General features: G+C 36.3%; 2 protein-coding genes and 1 long non-coding RNA gene across 10 annotated transcripts; 1 reads left to right on the forward strand and 2 right to left on the reverse strand.

Annotated features, from left to right (window-relative positions):
• Positions 1-397: 397 nt before the first annotated feature.
• On the forward strand, positions 398-3,241 carry LOC149963316 (uncharacterized). Of its 2 annotated transcripts, none has more exons than XM_090180459.1 (3): positions 398-416; positions 1,668-1,730; positions 2,430-3,241. In XM_090180459.1, the coding sequence occupies exons 2-3, from the start codon at positions 1,675-1,677 to the stop codon at positions 3,064-3,066; spliced, it is 693 nt and encodes a 230-aa protein (XP_090036585.1). In that variant the 5' UTR covers positions 398-416; positions 1,668-1,674; the 3' UTR covers positions 3,067-3,241. The 2 variants fall into 2 exon arrangements, with proteins under 2 accessions (XP_090036585.1, XP_090036584.1); XM_090180458.1 differs by lacking the exon at positions 398-416 and adding an exon at positions 1,258-1,280.
• On the reverse strand, positions 653-22,470 carry LOC149963317 (uncharacterized). 3 transcript variants are annotated; one of them, XR_016482233.1, is made up of 3 exons: positions 8,147-9,691; positions 1,659-1,781; positions 653-771 (listed from the first exon to the last, which is right to left on the reverse strand). It is a non-coding gene; the product is annotated as an uncharacterized LOC149963317 (long non-coding RNA). The 3 variants fall into 3 exon arrangements; XR_016482232.1 differs by lacking the exons at positions 653-771; positions 8,147-9,691 and adding exons at positions 18,570-18,741; positions 22,380-22,470 and having other exon boundaries at positions 1,687-1,781; XR_016482231.1 differs by lacking the exons at positions 653-771; positions 1,659-1,781; positions 8,147-9,691 and adding exons at positions 15,923-16,127; positions 18,570-18,741; positions 22,380-22,468.
• On the reverse strand, positions 6,682-7,913 carry LOC149963318 (uncharacterized). 5 transcript variants are annotated; one of them, XR_016480214.1, is made up of 3 exons: positions 7,540-7,913; positions 7,269-7,458; positions 6,682-7,190 (listed from the first exon to the last, which is right to left on the reverse strand). XR_016480214.1 is itself a non-coding variant. In XM_090170556.1 (3 exons), exons 1-3 carry the CDS (start codon positions 7,326-7,328, stop codon positions 6,813-6,815), a joined length of 369 nt encoding a protein of 122 aa, XP_090026682.1. In that variant the 5' UTR covers positions 7,329-7,913; the 3' UTR covers positions 6,682-6,812. The 5 variants fall into 5 exon arrangements, 1 of the variants encoding a protein (XP_090026682.1); XM_090170556.1 differs by having other exon boundaries at positions 6,682-6,868; positions 6,938-7,190; positions 7,269-7,913; XR_016480213.1 differs by having other exon boundaries at positions 6,828-6,861; positions 6,938-7,190; positions 7,269-7,913.
• Positions 22,471-25,787: the final 3,317 nt, after the last annotated feature.

The following is a 25,787-nucleotide window of genomic DNA, read 5'->3' on the forward strand; positions in this document are numbered from 1 at the left end:
TCATCTATAGCACCTGTTAAACCCTGCGACTCAAGTGTGAAATTGGTTAATCTGCCATAAATACGGAAGTTCATACTGCCTTGAACTTAGAAGGACCCGTTTCTAAGCAGGATGTAAATGCTCTGCCTGGTATGTGAAATTAAATTAAAAAGAATTGTATGAAAGGTATACGGAATATATTTTTTTCAATTTATAATCCTAAGAGGTCTTTGATACCTGGAAAACCGGCGTGTTTCACAACCGCGATTCGGAGAATTCCTCTTCATTTCAATCACGAGCGTGTTTTCCTTTTATTCTCGTTTCACCATTTGACTTCGAACTTTGAATGATTTTGACTGCTAGTTCGATTAGTCTTTTTCTTGCTTACAAAACCTCCAGTGTTACTTTAGTTTCAGCTTGTGTAGCGAGTGATAAAGGTACTGTTATTTTTATTATTGATATACTTTAAGATTACTTTGTGTATGACAATTTTTAATTTCCTTCTTATTGAAAAATATTGAAACATAAAAGGAATAATTATCCCAATCTTTTTAATAATGGATTTTAAAAGTGAAACCTAATTGTTATATTTTGCCGTATCTTATGTTTGAATAAATGACAACATTTTAATTTGAATGGTTTTAATGTATTAAAATATATCTAGTTTTATAAACGTAAAAGAAACTTATTCTTATTTCAATATCACATTGTCATCTCGCAGTTCAGGGTCTATCTCTCTGGCTCTCTGCCTCTCTCTCTCCGCATATTTTTTACAACACAATATCGCGCCCTCTGTCGGTTAAATTTTAAACTATTAATTACATATTATAACACTAATAATATTGTAACTAACCATGGTTAGTTTCTAAATATTTTTTTAAATAAACCTTACCTAAATTTGTGGATTTGAATAAGACGTAATCATATATTAAGAAAATAATTTAAAAATAAATCTTAATAAAGCTAAAATGAGTTGATTTTGAAATAAGGGATTAATAAAAATCACAGTAAGAGATAGGAATATAGGTAAGACCATATTATTTTAATTTGTCAATTTTTCCAAACACATTTTAATGAATTTATCGTCGTAATTTCGAAAGATCGGTTTACGCACGAACGTGATAATTATACTACTAGTGACGGTATTGCCACCACCTGTTTCTTAACTATTTTGTTTTGCAAATCTATCTACGTTATCCGTGCAGATAAGGCAAAAAAAACGTAGATAAACTTTCTTTATAACTTAAGACAATTATTGAAATTAATTACTTTCATTTCGAGAAAAACAGATAAAGTCTGCCGTAAGTTATTTTTTTTATAATTATTGAAATTTTGAAATAAGAGTTATATGAATATTTACAAAAAACTTAAATCATGAATCATTTTTAAAATCTAATAATAAATAGTTTGGATGATATGGGTTTTGGATAACCAAGAATTCGGGTAAAGTTTTTGGATTAAATAGTCAAAAACGAGTAAAACAAAAGACATTTAATTTTTGAAAATGTGGAAAATAAAAATTAAATAACATTTACAATTGCGATACTAATACTAGAACATAATTATACGTTATAAAATTCATAAAATTAAAATGTTGTAAAAAAAATTGCAAATAAATCCGATTGAAGTTTAAGTTGATAGTTTTGTAGTTAACATTTAATTAAATTAAATCAACTTACCTTTATTAGAGGAAAAATGAAATCATTCATTAACGACGGAGTTTTGGCCTTGGCATCAATATTCGTAATCTTGTAAGTGTTTTCCTTCAATTACAATTTCCATTCCACAGAAATTCGGGCGTTCTACAAATAATTCATATATTTTAAATAAGTGCGAAATGAAACCTATCCGTTTTTATTAATTTATTTAACTGGATTGGGAAAAACGAGTTGGCAACATCCAGGAGCAGCAATCACATCCCACACACGGAGAAAGCAACGCGTTTTTAGACGCGCATTTTCGTATGTACATTTCTCATTGGCTAGACGCTTAAGCACCTGCCACCGTCGGAAGGGGAAAGTTCAGACAATTTCTCTCTTCCCCCCACCGCCCGCGTAAATGAATTTGCCAAAAGGAGCGTCCAATGAAAATCGTACGCAAGAAAGGGCTAGGGCGTGTAAAGGCTCGCTGCGTTCTCCTTGGGTGTTTGTTGCTCCTGGGAACCTTACATAATGCCTAATATTCTTTAATATGACCCTTTTGAAGATGTACGCCACTGTAATTTTGCACAGTAAAACATTATGTAAACATTCAAACAATGGTGTCATTCAAAATTGATTTTTATTTATGTAATTAAAAGTTAGTTCATATTTCGTAAAAATGTAACTAAAGTTAGGCTACTGGAATATTACAGAACTTCATTTAAATAGTTGAACCTGTTCCGGATTATCTTTAATAAATCACCACTCGGTAAAATATTAAAATCTATGAAATGATTTCATTTGTGTCAGGTTCTTTGCTCAGGAGATTAAAGCGGATAAAAACTCCGAGTTGATCCGTTACACACTGCTGAAAGACAGGGCAAAGGTTATTTCACTGCTGAATACGGGAGCCAATATCGACACCCAATCAGCCAACGACGGAGGTGCCACGCCCCTTATCCTCGCCACCAAATTCGGAGACACGAACATGGCTCTGCTCTTCATCGACCGTCGAGCCAATCTAGACATCCAAGACCAGCACGGGCAAACCGCTCTTCTTTGGGCGGTTGCCTTCGACCAACTCGACATCGCCAGAGCTCTAATTAGATGGGGCGCTAGCATAAATATACCCACAGTTACCGGTAATACCCCGTTGCATTCGGCCACAGCCAAGAACCACAAGAAAAGCGTCGCCTTTTTGTTGGACAAAGGAGCCGACGTCAAGATTAAGAACAAGGAAGGGTTGACCGCCTACGACGTGGCCGTCAAAGCGGGACTCGCCGATATCGCCAATATGCTGAAGAATGCCGATGTCAACTGCAACGCGGGTACGCTGACGACTTTGTTGGACAAGGTGACCGATTTGTCTCAGAAGAACAACGCTTTGACGACGCGAGTGAATGAACTGGAAGTTGAACTCTTGAAAAAGAACGTTGACTGTCTTTAAAATCCTTAAAACGTTTGAAAATATTTTTGACATTATTCTAATCTTAAACTGGAAAGCATAGTCATTTTTTAAAATTTCAAAAATATTCCCAATATCTTCTTTAATTAGTTCATATATGTGCTGTTTTGTTACATAGGCGAAAAAAATTAAAAAATAAGTATTTATAGGTACAAGATATGATATTTAAAATTTGTCCAATTATTTCCTAATAAAATTGGTGGTTTTCGGATAATTTCCTGCAGTGTATAATTTTTAATGCGTTTTAGGGGGTGAGTTGAGAAGTATGCCGGTTTTTCCCCCATTTCCTTACGATGAGTTAAAAGAGCGCCAGAGAGCTTCCAAGTGTGGCCTAATAGCCCCTGGAAGTAGGCTGCAACAAGCACAAACCCAGAAGTAGGCTCTTTAAATACTGTTTAAGTTACATTTTACGCTGGTTACTTCGATTTGTTTACAAATTCCTTTTTTACCTATCACAAGAACCCCAACCTTAATGTTCGCATTTCCCAAGAATGAGGCTTAGACAGGAATATCGAAATCGCAAAGACACATCATGCTCTCGTAACCCGTTAAAATTTTGTCGATTAAGGTCCACAAGTTAGTCATGTGACCATTTACCGATTTTCGGTTTGGAATCTACATACTATTCTTAAATTTAGTTCGATTTCGTTGAAAATTATTTTTGAAAATATTGCTGGCCATTTCTGAACTACGTTTATAATTTAATTTATACATTTTAATTTTAAATAAGATTTCAGGCCAGCTCGCTGAACCCCACAAGACGAGTCACGGCACTATTGTGATATTGGAGTTTCGTACCATTTCAAGATTCAGAATACAAACACCATCCACCTACAAATATTTAATATTTCAACTTGGAAACGTCTACGAACTGTGTCATTGCTGGATACTTTCGGCGTGCTTTTTAAGGCACCGCACGTTTGTTATACAAGGTGTTGGCTATGCTACGTTATTCTATCTTGACTATGGCATAGTGTTGGGTAAGGGTTCCAATTTTTTTACGCAGGGTGTTTTTTTATTAAACCAATGAACATGATGTTTAAGGTTGAATTTTCAAAAGATAAATGACACGTATATTTCTTTTCTCAGGGCAGACTTTCCGTAGAGTTGTATTTCACTCATTATACTTATTTGCCTCTGATGATGGACTTTTACGGTGTCGCAATTTTAGTCAACCTAAACACGCGGCACCTTTTTGTTTTGTTTTTTAACTTTCGGTATTTTTTCGACGCTGCCTATTTAACAAGGTTGTGCTTATAATATTGTTTTTTCCCCACTCTCGTGCAAAAGTTTGGTACGTGCCTGCCTGCCCTCTTCTATAAACACGGGATTCTGTAGCCCGTTTCTCCAAATTTAAAAGATTGGTCCTTTTAGATCTCCTATTAACTGAAAACGGACCTCGTTCCAGTCTATGTGTATCATATTAGGAAAAAAATAAAAAAATTGATTTTTAAGAAGAATCGCAAATAATATTTTAGTTGTAAGTCGAAAACAATTTTATGGATTAACTACTCAACAAAACTACAACATAAAAAGACAAAGAAAAGAATACGCGTTATCGCAACACTCAAAATTATGAAGTTACATATCCATCCAGTAACGTATTTTCAAACGCATTTTACGGATTTTAAAAAATTACTTTAGTTAAATATATTAAATATAATGTTTTTAAATTAATAGTGAGCCACACGAAAGCATAATTAATTGAGTCTCCGGTTGAATGTAGAGCAAGTGTTGAGAGTTATACGAAGGTCTCTGGTTCAAATCCGGCTTGACGAACGTTTAATTTTTTACATTTTCTTTCATTTTATCCTTTTTTTTTGCGATTTGTCGGCATCCATCGATAGCGAAGTTGGTAGAGCGGTGCATTTTAGAGGAAGTTATATTTGTGAGAGCCTGTTAGGATTTCATTTTTTTTAGTTTTTATGATTTTCTAAATACTGTTTGTGCGAGTCTGTTGAAATACAAGCAAAGGGGTTGACCGCAAGTATGTTTTAATCCGTTTTAATTTAGAAAAGGAACGTTCCGCACTTGCCACGGATACGGGCAAAGTTAGCATTATTCGAAGGGTAATTGCAAGGTTTGGAACAATCTCAACTAAACATTTTGAAATTATATATTATAATGTGTCCAATGCAGTCATACACTTTTCTATTTCCATACTCAATACAGGCCCGTAGCCAGGGGGCGGGGGGGCAGTACGGGCGGCGCCCGTACTGGAAGTTTTTTCGCCCGACCTGGCATTCCTCGAAGTAAATCTATAAAGACGGCACTGAATACTACTCGCCTCTCCAAAATTACCGTTCGCCGGGTCTACCTCTAAAACCTGGCTACGGCCCTGACTCAATAAGAAGTCAATTTCGGAGTATAACTCATCTCCCGAAATGTCAGAATTCTCTGAGCACCGTTTCTAAATTTTTACAAGATCTTTTCAAATCATTTGTATTAATATTTCTCAATTTTTGGGTTGTACTTAAAAATCCAAAATTTTGATTGTAAGCGTTCAGCAACTCAAATCTTTTGTTCAAAGATGAAATCGAAATATCAAAAAGAGCATTAAAACACTCAATTTTGAATTTTTCTTTTCCGCTTAATGGTGTGTCAGCTCCCTCGTTGTCAAATAAACGTCGATTTTTTCGTGTTCTTGTTTGTGGGAAAATTGGTTCTGTGCCAAACTTTGCAGCAATTTCTGTGGCTTCGCGAATAATTTTTTCAAAAGACTCATCACTTCCAAAGTTTTCCAAAAATTATTTAATAGCTTCTATCAATTTGGTGATAATGACGATATCTGCTGACGGATTTTGTATTAGTTTGCTAACTTTGTTGGTTTCAAATAAAATGTCGTGCCAAATCAATATAGACAATATAAACTTGAACGAACAATTTTCACTGGCGATGCTTTTGGCTTCGGAAACTGCTACTGCGTCATTGCTAGTATCTGCAATCGCGTGTAGTGCTTCTTGAATTTCAACGAGGTTATTTTTTAAAACCTTAATACTATTGATTCGACTTTCCCAGCGAGTGTCAGATAATGACTTTAGAGTGGTGCGACATTTGCTCTGCAACACCTCCCATCGAACCGTTGATGCAGCAAAAAAAGTAAAAACCCTTTGAACAAAACCAAAAAAGGGAATAGCTGCTGTAGATGATTTAGCTGCATCGCATATTGTAAGATTAAGAGTTGGAGCAAGCACAAAAAACTCTTTTTTTTTTTAATATTAATGCCTGCACATCTTTGTATTGACCGCACATATTAGTGCCGTTGTCATATGCTTGACCTCGACAGTTATTTAAATCGAAGTGATTTTTATCCAGAAATTCTAAAAAAACTTTGACTAAGCCAGAACCAGTGCTATCATATAATATGCACAAATCCACGAAAATGTTCCTTGATTTCAACTGTTTTGTCGTGTACTTCAACACAGCGAATTAAAACCATATGGCAATCTGAAATACCGGTATCAGCCAAATGGTGTTGAAAAAGTGCATATCAGAGAACTCTCATCTAATTCAATATGCCGAAAGGCGTTCTTTGCACCCAGAACTGTGAAGATAGTAGATCCAGCTAAATTTGAGAATATCTCTTGAGTTGTTGTAGAGCATTATTCAAATTTCGCTGGTCCAGGCATATCCGGAGATTCCCGTTGGGTTTCTGTGCGACGACCATGGGATGGATGTACCCAAGGAGTTGGTTCTGGATAGGCGTTATAATATTTAATTTCTCCATTCTATACAGCTCTTCTTTGACATCCTTTTTTAAGTGCAGTTTGTATTGTCCTGGAAGCTTGCCAACAGTATTAAAAACAACTTGATATAAGTCAATAATTTGTTGTGGACTCATGTCACTACTCACATCTTCGGAGAGTGTCTGTCCTATAATCAGACGGTGTGAGATTGACTGGTTGACGAGATATTAATCCAAGTCGTCTTGCTGCTTGACCACCATTAACAGGAGTTTTATAGTCACGTGTAACATAGAATACCGTTAGAATGGATAACTTCTGAGAGCCACAAGAAAGTTTGAAAATTCCCAAAATGTCCACATTGTGAACAGAATATGCCCGGATACGATAATGAGCATTCCGCAGTGGTGGGCGATCAGGTATCTTTAAATATTCAGAATTAGGTATCACATTTACTTGTGCACCAGTGTCAATTTTAAAAACAATAAGATTATTTGCTACATATAGAGGTGCTCGCCATATATTATCTTCACCCGCTATTGCATGTTGTTTCTCCACCATGTCCAGGTTCAAATAAATGTCGTCATCAGTCTCCCATGTACCTTCTGAATCAGCTGTAGTTCGTACCGCCTGAGTCGGCCACAAGCTCGACAGGAGGGGCCTATCGCTGGGCAGGTATGGTTAGAATTAACTGAACCACAGCGAAAACATTTATATTGACGTTGTTGAGTCTGCTGTTGTTGCTGTTGGTAATCTCCTCTAGCTCGATTACCTGCTGAACTATCCCGACGCAGAAATTGATTGTCTCGTTGAAAGCCAGTTCTGCCCCTAAAGGAACAGCGAGGCCCGGAATTATCACTATAAGCTCGGGGTCGAAATGATTGTTGATTATTTCGGTAAGGCTGTCTCTGTTGTTGTATCACGTCTACGCTTGGCTCCACATTCACAATAGTATTTTCAGCTCGTGCCATTAATTTGTTCTGAGCATTCGCTGCCTTATCCGCTTGGCAGATAGTAACGGCTTCTTGTAAAGTTAAGGATGGGATTAGTAACAGTTTCTTGCGAACATCAGCATCTTGCATTCCAATTGTGATTTGTGTTGCAATCAAGAAATCTTTTAAAAGACCAAAATCACAATCTGCAGCCATAGTTCTAAGGGTGGTTACATAATCATTAAAAGGCTGATGTGTCGCTTGCTTTTTTATAAAGAAGGCATAACGAGAATACGTAACCTTATGATAAGGCTTGTAATAGGCATCAAAAGCAACAAAGATATTTTGTATAGTACGTTGGGTTTCCGCAACAGCAAATGGAAGTGTTTTATATATTTGATAACCTTCAGTTCCAATTAAATGCAATAATACATAACGTTGTTTTACCTGACTTGTAGCGGAGAGGTTCGATGCTGCAGCAAAGATTTGAAAACGTTCTTTATACTCTCGCCAAGCATCCGCTAGTTTTGAGCCCGGGACAAATTCTTCTGGAGGTTTAAGTGACAATGCTGTTGTTGCAGTATTCTGGACTGGAACAACTGGATTGTCCATACTTCAAAATTCAAAGAGAGTTAGATTAAGAGTCAAATTTCCACGAGAGTGAGATTAAGAGCTTAGGCCTTGCACTAAAACATTTCTTTTTCAAAACAATTCTGTCAGCCATCCCACTTCTGACACCATGTTATGTTCACCAAATTATACTCTTTTTAGATCTTATTAAATGGTTTTATTATATACAAAAGGTTGAATACGGTATTTACATTGCCATTTATGAGTTGACGTATAGAGACTCCTCTTGGCCCTCTATCTAATACTAGGTGGCACCACTATACTATCAATAAGACCAGAAGTAAGTTAGATTAATAAGTACGTTAGGTTACTACATAATATAGAATATAACAACACGCCACAAGTGCTCTGACATTACAGGGTCAAATTTAGCTAACAATTCAATTTGGGCCAAGAAATTCCCATTTCTAGGGTTGTAGAGGGTTTATGGTAATGATCTTTCTGCTAAACTGAATTATAGCAAATAGTCTTTCAAGGACCGCTCGGCAATGTTTTTTTTTCTTTATCTAACAACTGCTGATGAGCCACATCGATAGTGCTTTGAGTATTTACATAATTAGCAAGACATTTCCACTTTTGCATGCATATAACGTGATCTGGAGCCGAATCATGATCTTTCAATTTTTGACTTAAATGTATCTCATCTATTTCTCGAACGAGAGAGATATCAGCTGTGCAGAAAATAGTTTGCAACAAAAGCAAAAGACAGAACTGAGTAAACAAGTCAACTTTGAGAAACCTTTTCACCGTTTGATAAACTTCTATTATAGTAACTTTCCGTAAATTGACGTCCTTTATTATCAGAAGGAAAATCAATATTTTTTACCTGAATTGGTCCTTTGTTAATTAAATAAACTCGTGCTTCTGGTTCAAATGCTTTTGGCCATGTAGCAGGGTCAAATCCTACTAAAACTGATCGAATTGACACTTACTGGTGGTGCCAAATCCAAATCATTATCCAATACCTGGTTTAAATTATTTATAGTTGTCTGAGATCGATAAATAATTCATCACCTTTATCGCCCACTTCTTCAGAATCGTTTACAGAATCAGCCGAATGGCGCATTTCACTATCAAGTTCATTTTCGGTTGAAGGCGGAACATTTTGTTCTAATTGCTTAGATGAAAAAATGCTGCTCAGAGGTTTATTTTTTTTATCTCTGTGGCTATTTGTTTGGCCTTAAGGCGTTTTTGATAACCTGTCTCCGATTTTCGCCTCTTATCGCGGTCTCGATGACTCATTTCTTAGTCAAAACTAAAATTAAATTTGTTTAAATAAGACTATAACCTGTCCGCGTCAGTAATAAAACCATTTGGTGTAACCGTGTAAACGACCGATGGTCTTTGCAATTAACTTATCATGGTAAATTTTGTATCACCCAGGTTACACGAATCAAAGAAAAAAAAAGGTTTTACAATGAAGTCTGCCAAGCATTTACATAGTAGTATAATTCTTCATCAATTAAAAGGAAGTAAATTCAAGTAATATTTCTAAAACGAATGATTACGAATTGTTTTATACATATATCGGAAAAAATTGGGAAATTCAATTCCTAATAGAACTAGTTACTAACACTTAGTCTTACCACGGCCAACTTTGATCTCTCGCGCATCTCTTGCGCTACAGCGGCCATCTCATTCGTTGACGTTTCTGTGTATGACGTCAGCGCCCCTAGCGGATTATTATTTTTAGAATAGCTTTTACATTGAATCCAATATAAAAACCGAGCGTGGCGCTGACCTCCTACACATTATAGTACAGTTAATAGGGGGAAAATCCTTGCTCGCGGAATTACGACGAATGTGTTGGCCGCTGTAGCGCGAACAGCGCGTGATCAAAGTTGGCCGTGGTCTTACTTAAGCTATTTAGTATTGTCAATATCGAATATCGTTATCATGTACTCTGCTGCATCGATTTAAGTTGCTCCGACCGACAGACAAGAAAAAATATAATTTCGTAAATCATAGAAATAGAAATTAGACTAGAAGCACTTGGGCGGGGACGTACCAGCTAGAAGGCTGCCATCAGAGTGGAATCGCGATAGTCGCGCCATCTCATAGAAACAATTTAAACTAAATAAGTAAATATGGTCAGGTGGAATAACATAAAACAGATCGTAGGCAACGTATTAAAAACTTTTTTTTATTTATCTGACATTATATTAACTTATTTAAACAGCTTTAGGAAAATCATACAAATCTCAAGAATCTACTATATCTACCGTGTCACGCTTAAAGTCACACATTAACTTTACGCAATCATTGTACGTCTGAAATACCACAAATCATCACAGTTTAATTAAATTTTAATTATTTCAGTGTGGTTTAAAATATACCTACATGAGGTTCCAAAATCTTGGTTTCAGTGTCTTTTAAACTATCATCAGTATTAGTCAAGTCAATTAAATTGAGTGGTTTCCGGTAGTTCACTTTTTCCGTAAGTTTTCTGAAATAACCTCTGATAAATAGGGAAACTAAATAACAATTACTAAAATCAATAAATTGGCATATTCTAGAAGATGTAAATATGCTTTGTTCTGGAAATGATTTTTTTGGGAGCTCTTTCAAATTCTTGTTTTAATAAAGAAATTATTCATATTTCAGTTAGTTTTTTATTTCAGAATGTATAGGGTAATTTTTACTTGTGTAGGTACAGCATTGGATGATATAATACGCGAAAAAGTAGATTAGTAATTAACTTAACTTTAGGTACAGTATCACGACCCTTTAACTTTCGGGAGTGATCATCTTGTTATTTTTCTACTTTTTATCGTTTTTTTCCTCAGTATAGCCATCTAGGGACCACTCATATATTGTTTTTTGTTTCATTTCGTTTTTCTGGCCTATTCTGGCAGCCCCGTAGCTTTTTTTAGTTATTTACACACCCCGATAAGATAAGGGGTCATCTATTTATCTAGTATATAAAACCAAGTCAGTTTTGGACAATAATCAGTTTTTCTTTAATTTGTTTCAATCGTGTCTTCAAGGTTTTATTGATCAGGATGTGGTATATAGCATCCGGTGACGCGGTTCGACGTGAAGGTTAAAGTGCACGGTATTTGTGCGGGTATTTCGCGTCGGATTCGTGGTTGTTCGAGATAATTCTTGGTGAAGAGAATTATGTGCGGTTCGTTCCTTGGTTTAAGGACGGTTACTTGAAGAACGATAAGTACTTTTAAACTATATTGTTCCATTCTTTTGTTATTTATTTTGAAGTGTATTTTGTATAACTTTAACTTAAAAGATTCGGCCAACCATAGCCAATCTATTTAATTACTTACCCAACCGAAGCTACCCCTGCAATATTCATAGTGCACCCCAAAGAGCCCACCATAGCCTTAAGTATTATTTATCTTCAGATCATTACCAATGTTGATATAATTACCATAATTGAATCTGTTGTTACCAAGTCCAATAATAAACGAAGACTTATATTTTTGCATAACTACCATTGATTTCATTTACCTACTCTGTAACAATACCGACTCTAAGGATCCCGAACAAATAAATTCGATACATACGGCACGGGGAAATAAGTATTTAAATTTCCCTCGAGTTTAGTGCGTGGGTCAGATTCTCAAGGTTACAATTGGAACTTTTTGAATCTTCCCTCCCTTCCAATCTCCACGACTCCCCTAAACCCCCCTGAAAGTTAGTGTCGTAATAACAGCATTTGCTTTCAAATGGTGCCTTCCATTTTGAAAGTAAATTTCATCCGGCAGAAAATGTTTACTACACACAAAGTCATATCATGGTCATATGAAGTAATTGAAGATGGAGTCCAATTTTCGCGATTTACCGCTAAAACGCATTTTCTTAGTAATTCAGCATTTCTCAGAGGAAATCTTAAGAGTAAAAAAATCTCTTATTCCGAGATTAATATAAAATATTTACTATAATATTAAATACTTATGAAATGAGAATTTTATTTCTTTCCCAGATCCCTCTTTTTGCGGATATGCTTTTAGGCGCAAAAATTTAAACACGAAAAGACTGCCGCTGCGCACGACGTGATGCGCAGTGGATCGCCTCCCCCCCCCTCTTCGAAATTCGCGTCGTAGCCATGGTGACAATGTTTAATGCGTTTGTCAGATGGCGCGTACATCGCGATTCCACCCTAATGTCAGCCTTCTAGCTCGCCTGTTTCCCTTGGGATTGGCGGAAAGGGCAGTGCTTCTAGTCTAATTTCTATTTCTATGTCGTAAATAAGCATTTTCAGAATTTTATAGATTATATTTGGTTTGATTCTAAAGCAGAGTACACGACGAGGGCATTCTTCTTTAAACCAAACTAAAACAGAAATATTTTAGCACATTCTTACAAACTGAATCTTGGAAATGGAGACTTTTTTTGCAAGGTCGATATAACGTTGAAGCGAGAAGCCCATAGAAAGATAGATGAGCGAGGCCCCTAGAGGCGCGAGGCCATGTGCATTTACACCGGTTGCACCTGCCTGGAACCGCCACTGGATTTCAGTTAATTTTTGTTTAAGTAGCGCTAGTACATTTTGGCATTTAGCCGGTTAGTTACTCCCCTAACTAAATTCCATTATCAGTTATAACTTCTTTCTGTAAACGTTTAGCCAACGATTTTACTTGTCAAGGCATTTTTAGTTAGCTCAAGTGGATTTGGGGATATCAAAGTTTTTGCTACTACCGTAAACCATTATAGTTTAATTTAAAATAATGTATTTTAGACCCCATAGTTTACATATAAATATTAAAAATTAATTAATAGTATTTTATTTTATTAATTTCGGTGGCACCGCTCTCGGGTTACACCATAGACATAATAAAGAAATAGACCCAAGATTCTACGGGCGGTTAATACGGAGGCGACGCCAAGCAGACAGCCGGTATTCGTTCCGTATTCCTGTGTTACTACTTTTAAGCGACACCTGTCGATTAGGTGAGAAAACAAAAAATCGTCACGTGTTCGTGCATAGAGAATAGTGTTTGTAATCTTTTAGGTAATCTGACGTGATTCTCGAATATTTCGGCTTTGAGAATTTAAAATAAGGGAAATTTTCATTATAATTGGAAATAAGTCAATTCAGCTTTCGAAACCCAAATAAAAAGCAGCAGATGATCTTTTAATTAAAAATAAAAAAATTCTTATTGACGAAATCATATTTACAGGTGTTGTGGTTATGGCTTGTTATGGGAATATTCTGACTATATAATTATGAGTTTCTAAATTGTAAATAAAAGTAAATCGAATATTGATGAAATGGATGTTTCTACAAAAGGTATGAGGCTATTGTCCTTGAAATAATAATTTTAATAATATTGAAATTAATTTACTGAATCTAACTAAACATGTTTTTTTCAGGGGCAATAACTTACTAAAAAATCTTCTATTTCGCCTACTGTATTTGAAATATCTGAAGTATATTAATTTTCAACAGTGACCTAATGGAAGTTACAATTTTTTCTCGGATTGTTTGGTTGGAAAACATTAAACAATATATACCGAAACTTAATTCTGTTCAACCGAATGTAGAACCGTAGCTATTGATGAGTCCACACAACCCGAAAAAGTAACCGTCAAAGGATCATCTAAATTGATAGTGCTTTGCTCGACTGAAGTAGGAATTCCGCTATTAACAGGAAAAACCGTTATTTTGGAGGGTTCCTGAATGGATTCGATAACTTGAAACCATGCCTCTATATCATTTTCACCATAAAATTTCTGTAATAAAGATTTTTCAACTGTAGGTATGGTAAAATTTCTAGTTCTTAGACTACATTTCTTTTATAGAGAGAGGAATATCTCTTCATAACAACTTAACCAAATGGGCTAAAAACAAAAGGAGATCCCGCTCAAATTATAATAAAATAATTTGTTTCTGTTCGTCATGAGGGGGGGGGGGGGAGCAAATCTGCCATTGGGTACAGGGGGTTTACAGGGGCACAGGGCGGTTTGCGACAAGAGAGAAAGGCGAGTTTTTTGTTATTTTTGCGGGGAAAAAAGGGTACCCCGGTAATTCTGGAATGGGGAAAAGGGGGAGGGGTGCCTCATTGGGGGGTTTGGGTTGAGAGAGAAAGACGAGTTTTAATGTTATTTTTGCGGGGGGAAAAGGGTACCCCGGTAATTCTGGCATGGGGAAAAGGGGCAGGGGAGCTTTACTGGGGTGGAGTGTCTCGAAACACACAACTAGCTGAGGGCCCACCCTACGGCTAGTAATATATATTATTAAAAATAATACTTATATTCGCTCAGATAAGTTTTTATCTCCTGGTAGACGCTTAGCGCGGTCCATTATCAAATTTCAGGGTTTGTTTATTCATGTTGCAACGTGTTGAGAAGCTAATAGCTTGGAATTTAGTGGAAGAAATACAGATAAAAATCTGAAGAGAATTTTAACTTATATATGTCTGCCTAAAAAAGTACTCTTTGCAATATTAAATTTTGAAAATCCGGGTTTGTACAGGATCGGGGAAGTAGTTTACTACATACGATATGACTCTTTTGTTACGACTGGGCCGGCCGTTTGTTTTATCAACATTAGTCCTTAAATTCGGAAATGAGGTAGTAAAGGTTTCCTCGATTGCTTGGAACTAAAAAAAAAACAATATTTTGTACGCAAGTAAAAGTTAAACAACCAAAATTTACAAAACAATCTTCAATCAGTCTCCGAGGACTATACCATCCTGGCGTAACCACATACGACCGTCTGGATAAACCGTAAATACATAATTATTAAGTGAAGTCTCATTACAAATGTAGTATAAATATTTTCAGAGTTTTATTTTTAATATTATATAGGTGTACTGTACCTGGTTTTCGAATAGCTTGATTTAGTAAAGTGACATAATTACCAAAAGTGTGCCAATGTAATCGTTTTTGAAATGAATGTAAGTATCGAAGTTAAAGATGGCAGGGGAGGAGGGATTGAGGGTTATCATTGGGGAGTAAATGATGTCTGCAAGTAGAAACAGTGTCGCCTGGTGAGAGCTTCGAGAACCAAGGAAGCACAGGCGAAAGGTAGCAGAGTAATTACTTTCTTGCCTCTCGACTGAAATGCTACCACCATCTAATTTTTAATACAAGGACAATCCAGAAAAAAAGTGTTTTGTCCACGCTAGCCTATTTTTCTACGTGGTCTATCTCGATAGCAGCTAGAAGCAACAAACACAGCACCCGACACAAGGAGGACGCAACCCGTCAAAAGTCGTGCATTTTCTTGTGGACAGTTTTCATTGGTTTGACGCTTTAGCGCCTGCTGCCATCGGAAGGGGTAAATTCGGAAATTGTCTTCCTCCCCGCCCGTAAAACGTTCAGCGTAAAGGCTCGTCCAATGAAATTTGTACACAACACTGCGTTAGCGTGTTTAAAGGCTAGCTGCGTTCTCCTTGTGTTTGTAGCTCCTAGATAGCAGTATTCGGTAAATCTTTAGTATTGAAAACTATAGGAACTTGCACACTTCAGGTAATTATGTCACTTTTGCGATATATTATAAAACTAATGGATACATATCTCTTCCCAAATGGTTTCCATTTCCTCTCACATATAATTTTGCGTCAAGTTGGTCAACAGTTGTTGAGTTGCTAGGGTCTGCTATTTACTATATCTAGAAAGATTTGATACACGTTTGTGAGAGAACTTAACCATATTTTAATTTTTATTACACTTTACAAGATTTAAATTATTTAATTATTTATTATTTGTTTAGCAAATTATGAACAATAAGACGCCAAATCGGAATAATTGCAAGTGGATCGACAACATTCATCCATGATGCTTCTCTTGCTTCTTGATCCTGTTACGAGCTCCATATTTGAAGTTTTATCGAAATCTGAAAATAAAGTTTTTTCCAACACGTTTTATGGTCGTTATTGTCAAATTGTGAGGTCGGTTCTGGAGATTTTCAAAAATTTACGAACATTCGGGTTTTTGAAAAATAATTTAAGTGTCGCGATGCCCTTCGGGAGCACTTAGAGCTAAGATGGACTGTTAGGTTATAAATGAGATCCAATACTTCGAAAACCATCTTTACAATGGGAACTACGTTGAAGTAATATATACTTTTATTATAATACCCACAACCAAATTGACAGAGTGTATGTTTTGAAATAAATGGTGGAGTGGTTAGCACCTTGGCTGAGTTTAATACCAGCTGGTGGAACTGGGAGAGAATACGAAAAAACTCTTCCGCGTTGATCTTTCTCCCTACTGCTTTTAAAATATTTTTTTGCCGAGATCTTAGATTTCGCCATCTATAAAAACATATTGAGCTTAACTACCTTGCTCCAGGCTACTAATGCTTGGTCGAAGTGGATTGAAGATGGGTTTAGTGTCGATATTATATACTTAGATTTTTCTAAAGCTTTTGATTCCATTCCCCACTCTTGTCTTCTCGATGCTCTGCGTTCCGCGGGTATCGATGGGGATGCCTTGTTGAGGATTGAAAATTATTTAACGGATCGTAAGCAAAGAGTCGTTCTTCAGGGCCGAGCATCTGTTTGGAGCAATGTTGGTAGGGGGGTTCCTCAGGGGTCGGTTTTTGGGTCCTTTACTCTTTAACGTATTTGTAAATTCTTTACCCACTGTGGTGCTCATCGCGTTAATTTTACTTTTTGCCGATGATTCGAAACTTCCCCACAAAATTCGTTCGCGATCTGACTATCTTGCGCTGCAGAGTGACCTAGATGCGGTTGTTCGTTGGGCCCAATTTCGCGGTCTTTCCTTCAATACTACGAAATGCTCTGTGTTGCATCTCGGCCGGCGCAATCCGAACTTTGTTTACAATATTAAGGGTACTCCGCTAGTTTATACACTCTCCGAGCGTGACCTGGGGGTCGTGATTGACTCATACCTAAAATTTTCTGCGCAAACCAATAAAGTAACTAAACGAGTTCGTTCGGTGGCTGGACTTATTCGACGTAATTTGAATTTTCGGAACCCTATACTTATTAAGCAGCTTTATAGTTAGAAGAAACCACCTATGGACTATGAGAAGGATGATAAAATACGCGTATTTTATCATCCTTCTCATAGTCCATAGGTGGTTTCTTCTAACTTAACTTATCGTATATACTATTCTCCACCACACTCCCCCCTTTTCGGCTTTCCGTTGCTATACTTTCTCTTTTCGATTTGATAGTCGCCAGCCAGATTTCCCGCACGGTACTGATGAGTTCCAAATAGAACGAAACCGGTCTACCGTTGGAATTTCTGGCTATTTTATTTATTTTTAATTTAGTTTATTACTCGAAGATCTATTTCATCCGAGTTTCGCGTTGCTCGAAGACCTGTCGGTACGAGTTATTAGTAAGTTTTTCTTTTTCGCGTATTTTATCAAGCAGCTTTATAATTCGCTCGCTCTGCCGCTCATTCATTATTGTTCCCCCGTTTGGACTCCCGAGTTTATCTACTGATCTTTCAGCTTTGCAAAAAGCGCAAAATCAATTTACCAAACTAGTTACCAAATTTTCAAAGCTCCATGCCCCCTCCCGTTTACATGCTCTTGGTATACATTACATCTCTATTCGTCACAAAATTATTAATTTAAGCCTTCTGCACAAGTTTTTTAATAACAACTTAGAACTTAATTTTTCGGATTATTTTTCACTAAGCGTGGAGTCCGGAACCCGTGGGCACTCGCTCAAACTTTACAAACCTAAAACAAAACCTTCCGTTCGTTTTAATTTCTTTTCAAACAGTGTAATTAATGATTGGAATTCGCCCCCCAACGATATTGTAACCGAAAATAATTATCAAATTTCCGCTCAAAATTGTCCCTCTTTTACCATGTAGATTTTTGAAATATGTTCTTTATTGTACTCTTATATCTCTTTTTTTGTTTTTCTGCACAAAAGCCAACCTTTGGCTTTGCAGTTGTTATTTCATGATCTTAAATAAATAAATAAATAGTAGAGGGGGAAGCTCTTGCATGATGTGCTTTACACCACGCTCCGATGCAATATAACCCGACCACCTGAATTGATGGCGTTAAACGACGCGACGGTAGATGACTTTTCGCCGAAGGTGGTTCCTGATTATTAAGGTTATTACTATTATTATTGTTTAAAATTCTTTATTTTCTTAATGGACAAGTGAAGCCAGCACCAGAGAATGGTCAGAAAACCTGGTTTTCTGACCATTCTCTGGTGCTGTACAGGTATGTTTCAGGAGGTGCTTTCTGCAACCATAAAGGTGCAACAGCAATGTTAAACGTTTCCTCGTACACGATTTCAGGCGCTGGATAAATCTCTTTAGTTATTTTGACCAACTGTACCTTCTCTGTTGAACTTGAAGTCGCAAACAGAATTCAATGCATTGGCCAAATCAGCTCCACAAAGTCGGATACTCCTCTTTTCCAGAGTTCTAGCATTGGCTTCATCGAAGACATTCAGCAACGCAATGGAAATTAGGATAACAGTAAGCTGCATCTTCATTATAGATCGACTCTGAAAAAATAAAGCAAAACTTTAAAATTACGAGCGAACAAAAATGTATCAGCGCTACTGAAGGACAGCATGTACTACGCTATTTATTTGAAGTATTTTTGGATGTTGTACTTGTTATTGGAGAGTTCTTTGTATTTGCGACGTGCACCCGACATTGGGTTATCAATTCCATATTTGCATTTTTAGGGTTCTGTAATTTATTTTGAAGTTTGATTTATTAAAAATTAAAAATATGTCTTTATAATTTATTTAATTATTTTAAATTCATTGCTCGTATTTTGTTTATTTTTGGTTTAATATTTTATAACATTCTAAATTAGTGTTATTTTGTTGGTTATTTGGTGATTGCCACGATAATCACCCTAAGTAGGCTTTGCCTTGTGCGTGTAACCGAAGTCTATTTTATATTGTTTTATATTCGGAAAATGTTATGAAGAAGCATCAAATTGGTATTGTACTACCCGCGGGTTTGTTTCCTATACACATGTAGTTTCATAATCAATGAGTATAGATCTATTAGTTTTTAAAAAAGACGAATTAGTTCGAACAGATTGTTTATAAAATATTTATAGATTAAGGTAACGTTTTGATGTCACATCTTTCTGTAGTTGAGAAAAAACAAACCAAATACTCGAAACATACCTGGATCAAATATTGGTTTAAAATATTTATAAGGACAGAATTTGGAATCACCCATGAAACATGTTTTATAGTAAATAGGGATGCACTGATATGGGTACAGCTGATATATCCGCTATACGTGTTCGATAATATCGGCCGATATTAATAAAGTCATCTATCATAACAGTAGTGTATATGATAAAATCATTGTAAAAGACGGTTCAGTTCATTAAAACAATTTGCAAGAGCATATCCGAATATGTCTCTTTACATTTTACTTGATACATTTTATCTATCACAAATCGAATTTCATTGATTTTGTTTGTTTACACTCGAAACCCCTGTCTAAAACATGGGCTAGCTTCTGAAGTCTGGCGTACGTGGCGCAGCCAATCACTCTTTGGTTCTTTTAAAAACGTTCATTGGTCTTACGCGCTTAGTGGCGGAAAATTCCCAGACCTCTAATCCCAAAGGAAAGCAATGTTTTCGAATGGCGGCGCGCCAATAAAGAACGATTCCCAATACTTGCCAGCCTTGCTAGAATATATCCATCGGCACCTGCATCCAGTGTTGATAGTGAAAGGCTGTTTAGTACAACCAGAAAGCTATTTGCAAAATTAAGAAATAGACTAAAGCCAAGCCTTGTTGAAGAACCTCACTTTTTAAAGGGAAATGGAAGGTTGTAGCTATAAAATATTCTCATAAGTATTTTATTATTTTTAAATGTTTTTCCTCAAAATATTTTTCGAAAACTGGTATCGGCCAATATCGGCTTCGTTTAAGCCGATATTGGCCGATACCGATATTAGAAAAAATAGGTCGATATATCGGTTACCGATATATCGGTGCATCCCTAATAGTAAAGGAGGCAAAAAGTAAGGAAATCAAACAAATTGCGGTAGATTACTTTTTAGTTCAACATCGAGATATATATATATATATATATATATATATATATCTCGATGTGGGACTATTGCTATGGATGGATTGTCGTTAAGTGTTTGTTTGTTTATCGTGGAAAAGCAAAAGATGGAGCTGCGAAAAATAATTTATGTAAATTATCCTATTGACGATACCGAGACTCGAACCCAGATAGCTGCTGGCCGCGTAATCTTCAAAAACCGACGCCTTTACAAGTCGTGTCACGCCTTTCTCCTGAAGCTATTGCTTGAACTTTTACCGTTGAACAATGTCCCCGGAACTAGCCTTCTTTAAATGAAAATATTTTTAAAAAATGCTAGTTCCTGGGCGTAACAATTTTCTTTATCGTGTTTTCTGTTTACTCAAAGAAAAAACAAGAATAGTTATATGATAAAAACTTGCACTGGCTAAAGCGGCTGGTTATAGATCCATGTTCAACTTTCACCTAAGAAGGATCTATCATGGATTAATCAAACGGAAATAGATTCTTCTTAGGTGAAAGTTGAATTTAGTTCTAGCGTGACGCATCGCGACGGTGGCGCCGTCTGGATTGTGGCAATTTTTCTTATTGAAACCGTGTATGGTCAGAAGTAATAAATAAGTGTGGCACTTAATAAGTGAGGCACTTTCTTATCGAAACCGTGTGTGGTCAGAAGTAATAAATAAGTGTGGCACTTTCTTATCGAAACCGTGTATGGTCAGAAGTAATAAATAAGTGTGGCACTTTCTTATCGAAACCGTGTGTGGTGAGAAGTAATAAATAAGTGTGGCACTTTCTTATCGTAACCGTGTATGGTCAGAAGTAATAAATAAGGGTGGCACTTTCTTATCGAAACCGTGTGTGGTCAGAAGTCGTTTATGTGTGGCACGAAATAAAATTGTCGCCTTCTTGGCGAGCTTGAATAGTTTGTATAGCTGGTCCAGAGATTTGGTCTCATTTGATGGAACTCTTTGACGTGCACGCAGTGCCGTTAATTTCCGCCCCCTCCGAACAACCCCTTAAAGGGAGAATGACCGGAAAAAAAAACAAGTTGGTCTCATTCGATAGAAATCTTTGAGGGTGGGCGGTGCCCAGTCTTTATCTTAGGATGGCAATTTATATCTCAAACGATAAGAAATCACCTAGCTTCATCAGCTTTTGTATTAGTTTGCCTAACTGTGTCTACTAAGGGTGTATGGGTTTGCCCACTCGAATACACTGATGTGCAACTAATATTACGGCCTGGGCCGACTTGTTCCAATTGAAATGAGAGCATTTTTTCCTTCGATAATTTATAGTAAAACATTATTTTATTATTTGTTTCAAAGAAAATCGATATTAAAAGGGCAGTGACTGCGTCACTAGTGCTCGGATTTCGATTAATTTTTATCCACGAATAAAATAAGCTCGGCGATATTTAAATATTTATTTAAATAACCAATAGTTGAATAAACATTGTAAAATGTTTAAATAATCGAGAGTGAATAAGTATATTTTTTAAATTAAACAAACAATTATTTAAATAAATGCTACTTTCATTAAAATAAATGCTTGGTTGCGTAAAAAAAACAATTCAATAAGTTAAAATGATATTCTTTTATATCAACGTTTTTTAAATAAATCGGAAAATTTGTGGATAATGAATAAACAATTCCGAGAACTATGCGTGACATTCATACTAAATGTGATAAATTAGTTTTAAGTTGTTGAAGATTTCACGAAAAAACGTTAGCCCTTATGGTGGATTAAGACAGGTCCCAAATATTTCTTAGGAGGTTTTCTTTGACGTAACAAAAATTTAAATTGCAAACCCGTAAAAGCTTATTGAGGGCTTTCGTCTGATACGATTTTGAAAACTTGTAACGTCACAGCTGTAGTGTTAATAGTGGCCGCCATGACAGTAACCGTTTTTTTATCAATAGGCTAATTACATTGGTAACGTCATGAGTTTCCATTTGAAAGCACTATTTTAAATTAATGGATTTTAGTTTATCTAGTAAATGTTAATAAAATCTTAATAATATTAAATAAATTGATCGGAAAAACGAGCATTTATTCTTTATTTAGATTTCAAGTTTCCTAATGAAACAAATTTTCAACGAAAGTTGTAGCTTACCATTGCAGCGTCAATCTAGATTACCCAACAAAAGACAGTGAGCAACATGTGCACGGCCTTATATTTACTGTGGTTATCAAATGTAATAATAACAATTTTGATTGCTCGATATATTTTTGACCTCAGATACCGTTTCAGAGGGGCGTTGAAAGAAAACTGTGTCGCAACACATCCTGGGTGATGCGTCTACTCGGCTCTTTAAGAGGGAAATTAGATCTTGGAGAGCACCCAGCGTCTTTGATAACAGCGCAGACATCGGCCAAATCATAACAATTTTCGCAAATAGGTTTTAAATGACGAGGAGCCTTTCAACAGCTGATATGAAATTTGATCTTTCCTTCAACGGCATTCGGATGAAAGTACATCAATTATTCATCCCTCTAACCTTTGAGGGCAATGAAACCAAAAGGTTATAGTCAAATTTCGGGATATTGATTTATTTCGGAGACGTCAAGAGTCATTATTTTCGAGTAGACTTTAATTTGACAATTATTTTTGTTCTAAGAATTGAAAAAATAACTAACTAAATTTGGTATTTACGTTGTAGAAAAATCCGACGAACGAAAACGTTCAAAATACGCTATGTGGTAATTATTTTGTGCGAAGTGGAAGCTTAAATTCAATAATTAACAATTATCCCTATTAACCTGTTTATCATTCTTTGCAATGCAGTCCATAGCTGGTTTTTTAAGTGTATAATATTGCTACTTAAGTAGCAAATGTTTTACTGACAAAGAGGTGTTTATTGCCGATTTTGTTCAAAGTCGGCAATAATAATGTAGACCTATATGAGACATAAAATTTCCCAAAAGGGGACGTTTCACTACCCGTTTGATTTGCCATGGCAACCCTTATTTCCTACCCCCAACTTCAAAAACCTTGCGAAGCGGATAAGCCGTTGGAATTTATTTTGATGTCTATTGTTTTTTGAGTGAAGCTAATCGTAATGCAACAAGGAATAGCCCCTTATTTCATATTCGCTATCCGAGTGGAAACCTAGTCATAACAGTATTCACAAAGATATTCTATATTTTACATATCAACCATACTGCAAATCTCAATTCAACTTTCTGTAAAGCAGGTCATCATAACTTTGACGATATGGAATGCGTGGTTCTAGACAATTTTGATTCATACCCTCAATCAAGTATTAGAACAGCAATTGACGAATTTCTTTCTATAAGATCCACTATTTTAGAAACTTTAATATTTCGAATGTCTTCAATAACTGCGGCTTGCCACCTGAAATGTTGAATGTTAAACCAGAAAACTTATCTATTTTTATTGTGGGTTCGTTTAACTTTATAATTAATAACTATAATTTAGACAACTTGCCAGCCCTTCCATAAGCTATTTTTTTATTTATTTTAAAATACAAAATCTATTTTCATATATTGTTTAATATTTATATGAAACACGATCACTGATTGATAGGCAACCTGAATATAACGAACAGCCACGCTTACGGTAAATTATTAACAAAAAAATGAATAAAATATTTTGGGACGACCAGGTGGGAAGGTGGTCGACAACCCACTGGACCAGCCCCAGTAGCAAAAATTAGTCGAGCCGTCGTCGTCGTCAAAAATGAGTCGGCCGTGTTAAAACATAGATCAATTTGTGCCTAATTTTAATCTTTTATAAATTTTATTTCCCCTCTGTATGTTGTAATAATCATTCCCCCCTTTTTTACTGATATCTTGTCGAGAATAAGCTGTATATTTTGGTGGTTAACGAAAGAAGCGGCCACCAAAAAAACTTTCCATACATTCCAACATTAGTTTGGGCTTATCCCACCCCCCACCCTTTTTTTTGGGGTTTTTTCGAGATTAGTGTGTTTGTTGCCTCTCCCTGTGTTAAAAATATAAAAAGTGCTCTCCTATTTTTAAAAACTTGAACTTAAAATATTAAAATAACTTTAAATTTAATAACTAACTTAGTTCCTAAAGTAACTGTTGCTAAATTTAAGAAAGTACAAAAAAATAATTAAACCAAAAAATATTTCCCAACTTTTGTAAGAATTCTTGTAAAAGCATTTCAACGGTTTTTTTTCTTTTATTCAATGTATGTTGGGAAATTGCCCTTCAACGCTTTCTCGGAAAGCCCGTGGCGATTTCCTGTGTCGGGGACACGTGCACCAGTGTGGGGCTCGTTTCCACCCTCCTTCTCTCCTGTGTTAAGAGAACTTTTCCTCGGTGTTAACGAAGGCATTGAGGGGCAGATTTGAAGAAACACTTCTCTTGGACGGACCCAAATGGTCAACCGCAAATAAATGTTTTATATTATTCTAAAAACTTGGTCGTTTTCATTAAAAAACAGCATTAAATAGGATAAGGTAAAAAGCTCTTGTTTCAGTCCAAGAGTCTTCGCGAGTAAATAAAAATAAAGCTCTCCCCTAAATATTTCACCCTGAAGCTCTGTCACTCTCGCTTTTCGCTTCTCTCGCCCAGTTCTCTGCTTCGTAGAAGGAAAAAAAACTTCAATTCTACCCGAGCGGGAGAGCCTAGGAAACTTAAATTTTAGTCCTTTTTTTGATTTCAACCAAATAGTAAATAAAGTTATTGATTTTCTCGTCAAATTCTTATCGTTTTCGATCAGTTTTAATTGTGAGTTTAATCGTGGGGTTTTTCCGACGTAACTGGCCGACTTATTCCAGTCGGAGTAGGCCAACTAGTCGCAATGTCAACACAGCCCGACTGCATGTTTTCTAGTCGGAAGCGAGTCATTCTGCCTAAAGGCTGGTTCACACGGGCAGTGTTTTCCTGATTTTCTCTATTTTCTCGTTTTACCACCTTTTCTCGTTGTTCTGGCGCACGAGAAAACGACTGTACAAACGGACAAAATTTAACGGTTTTTTCCGCCGTCAGCGCTGCCGGTAAACGAGAAAACCGAGAAAAAAATGTTGAAATATCTCTACTTTATTTTACCGGTTTTTAAAGCTCTTTGAGTTCGACTAATCAGCGAGCGTTTCGCTGTCACGTGATATAAGGAGCGATTTTGAAAGTCTTTAAGAGTAGGCTTACGAATTTTTGCGTCTACCACGTGACGGCATAACGCTCGCTGATTGGTCGAGCCCAACGCCCCTCAAAAAAAGGTTATCCGTTTTCCCGTTCCCCGGCTGTGATAAAATCCGGCAAATTTTGTCCGTGTGTACAGTCGTGTTCCTGTGCGCCAGAACCACGGGAAAAGGCGGTAAAACTAGAAAATATATAAAACCAGGAAAACACTGCCCGTGTGAACCAGGCTTAAGTTGGGCTTATTTGTTTTGGGAGCGATGGCCCATCTTCAAATAACGCTGACTTTCCAACTCTCAATCATAAATTCACAGAAGTCATTTTCACAGAAACTTATCGCATTATATTTTAATTTTACACTTCTTTTGTAATGGACTGGTTTTTGCGTTAACAA

Source organism: Leiobunum rupestre, chromosome 1 (genome assembly GCF_980474605.1).
Source record: "Leiobunum rupestre chromosome 1, qqLeiRupe1.1.hap1, whole genome shotgun sequence".
NCBI classification, from domain to species: Eukaryota; Metazoa; Arthropoda; class Arachnida; order Opiliones; family Sclerosomatidae; genus Leiobunum; species Leiobunum rupestre.

Coding starts and splice junctions, on each gene's coding strand:
- LOC149963316 (XM_090180459.1), top strand. CDS start 1,675: ATGAAATCATTCATTAACGACGGAGTTTTGGCCTTGGCATCAATATTC. Junction 1,731..2,429: donor GCATCAATATTCGTAATCTT/GTAAGTGTTTTC, acceptor CATTTGTGTCAG/GTTCTTTGCTCAGGAGATTA.
- LOC149963318 (XM_090170556.1), bottom strand. CDS start 7,328: ATGGTGGAGAAACAACATGCAATAGCGGGTGAAGATAATATATGGCGA. Junction 7,191..7,268: donor TATGGCGAGCACCTCTATAT/GTAGCAAATAAT, acceptor GAATATTTAAAG/ATACCTGATCGCCCACCACT. Junction 6,869..6,937: donor GACAGACACTCTCCGAAGAT/GTGAGTAGTGAC, acceptor ACTGTTGGCAAG/CTTCCAGGACAATACAAACT.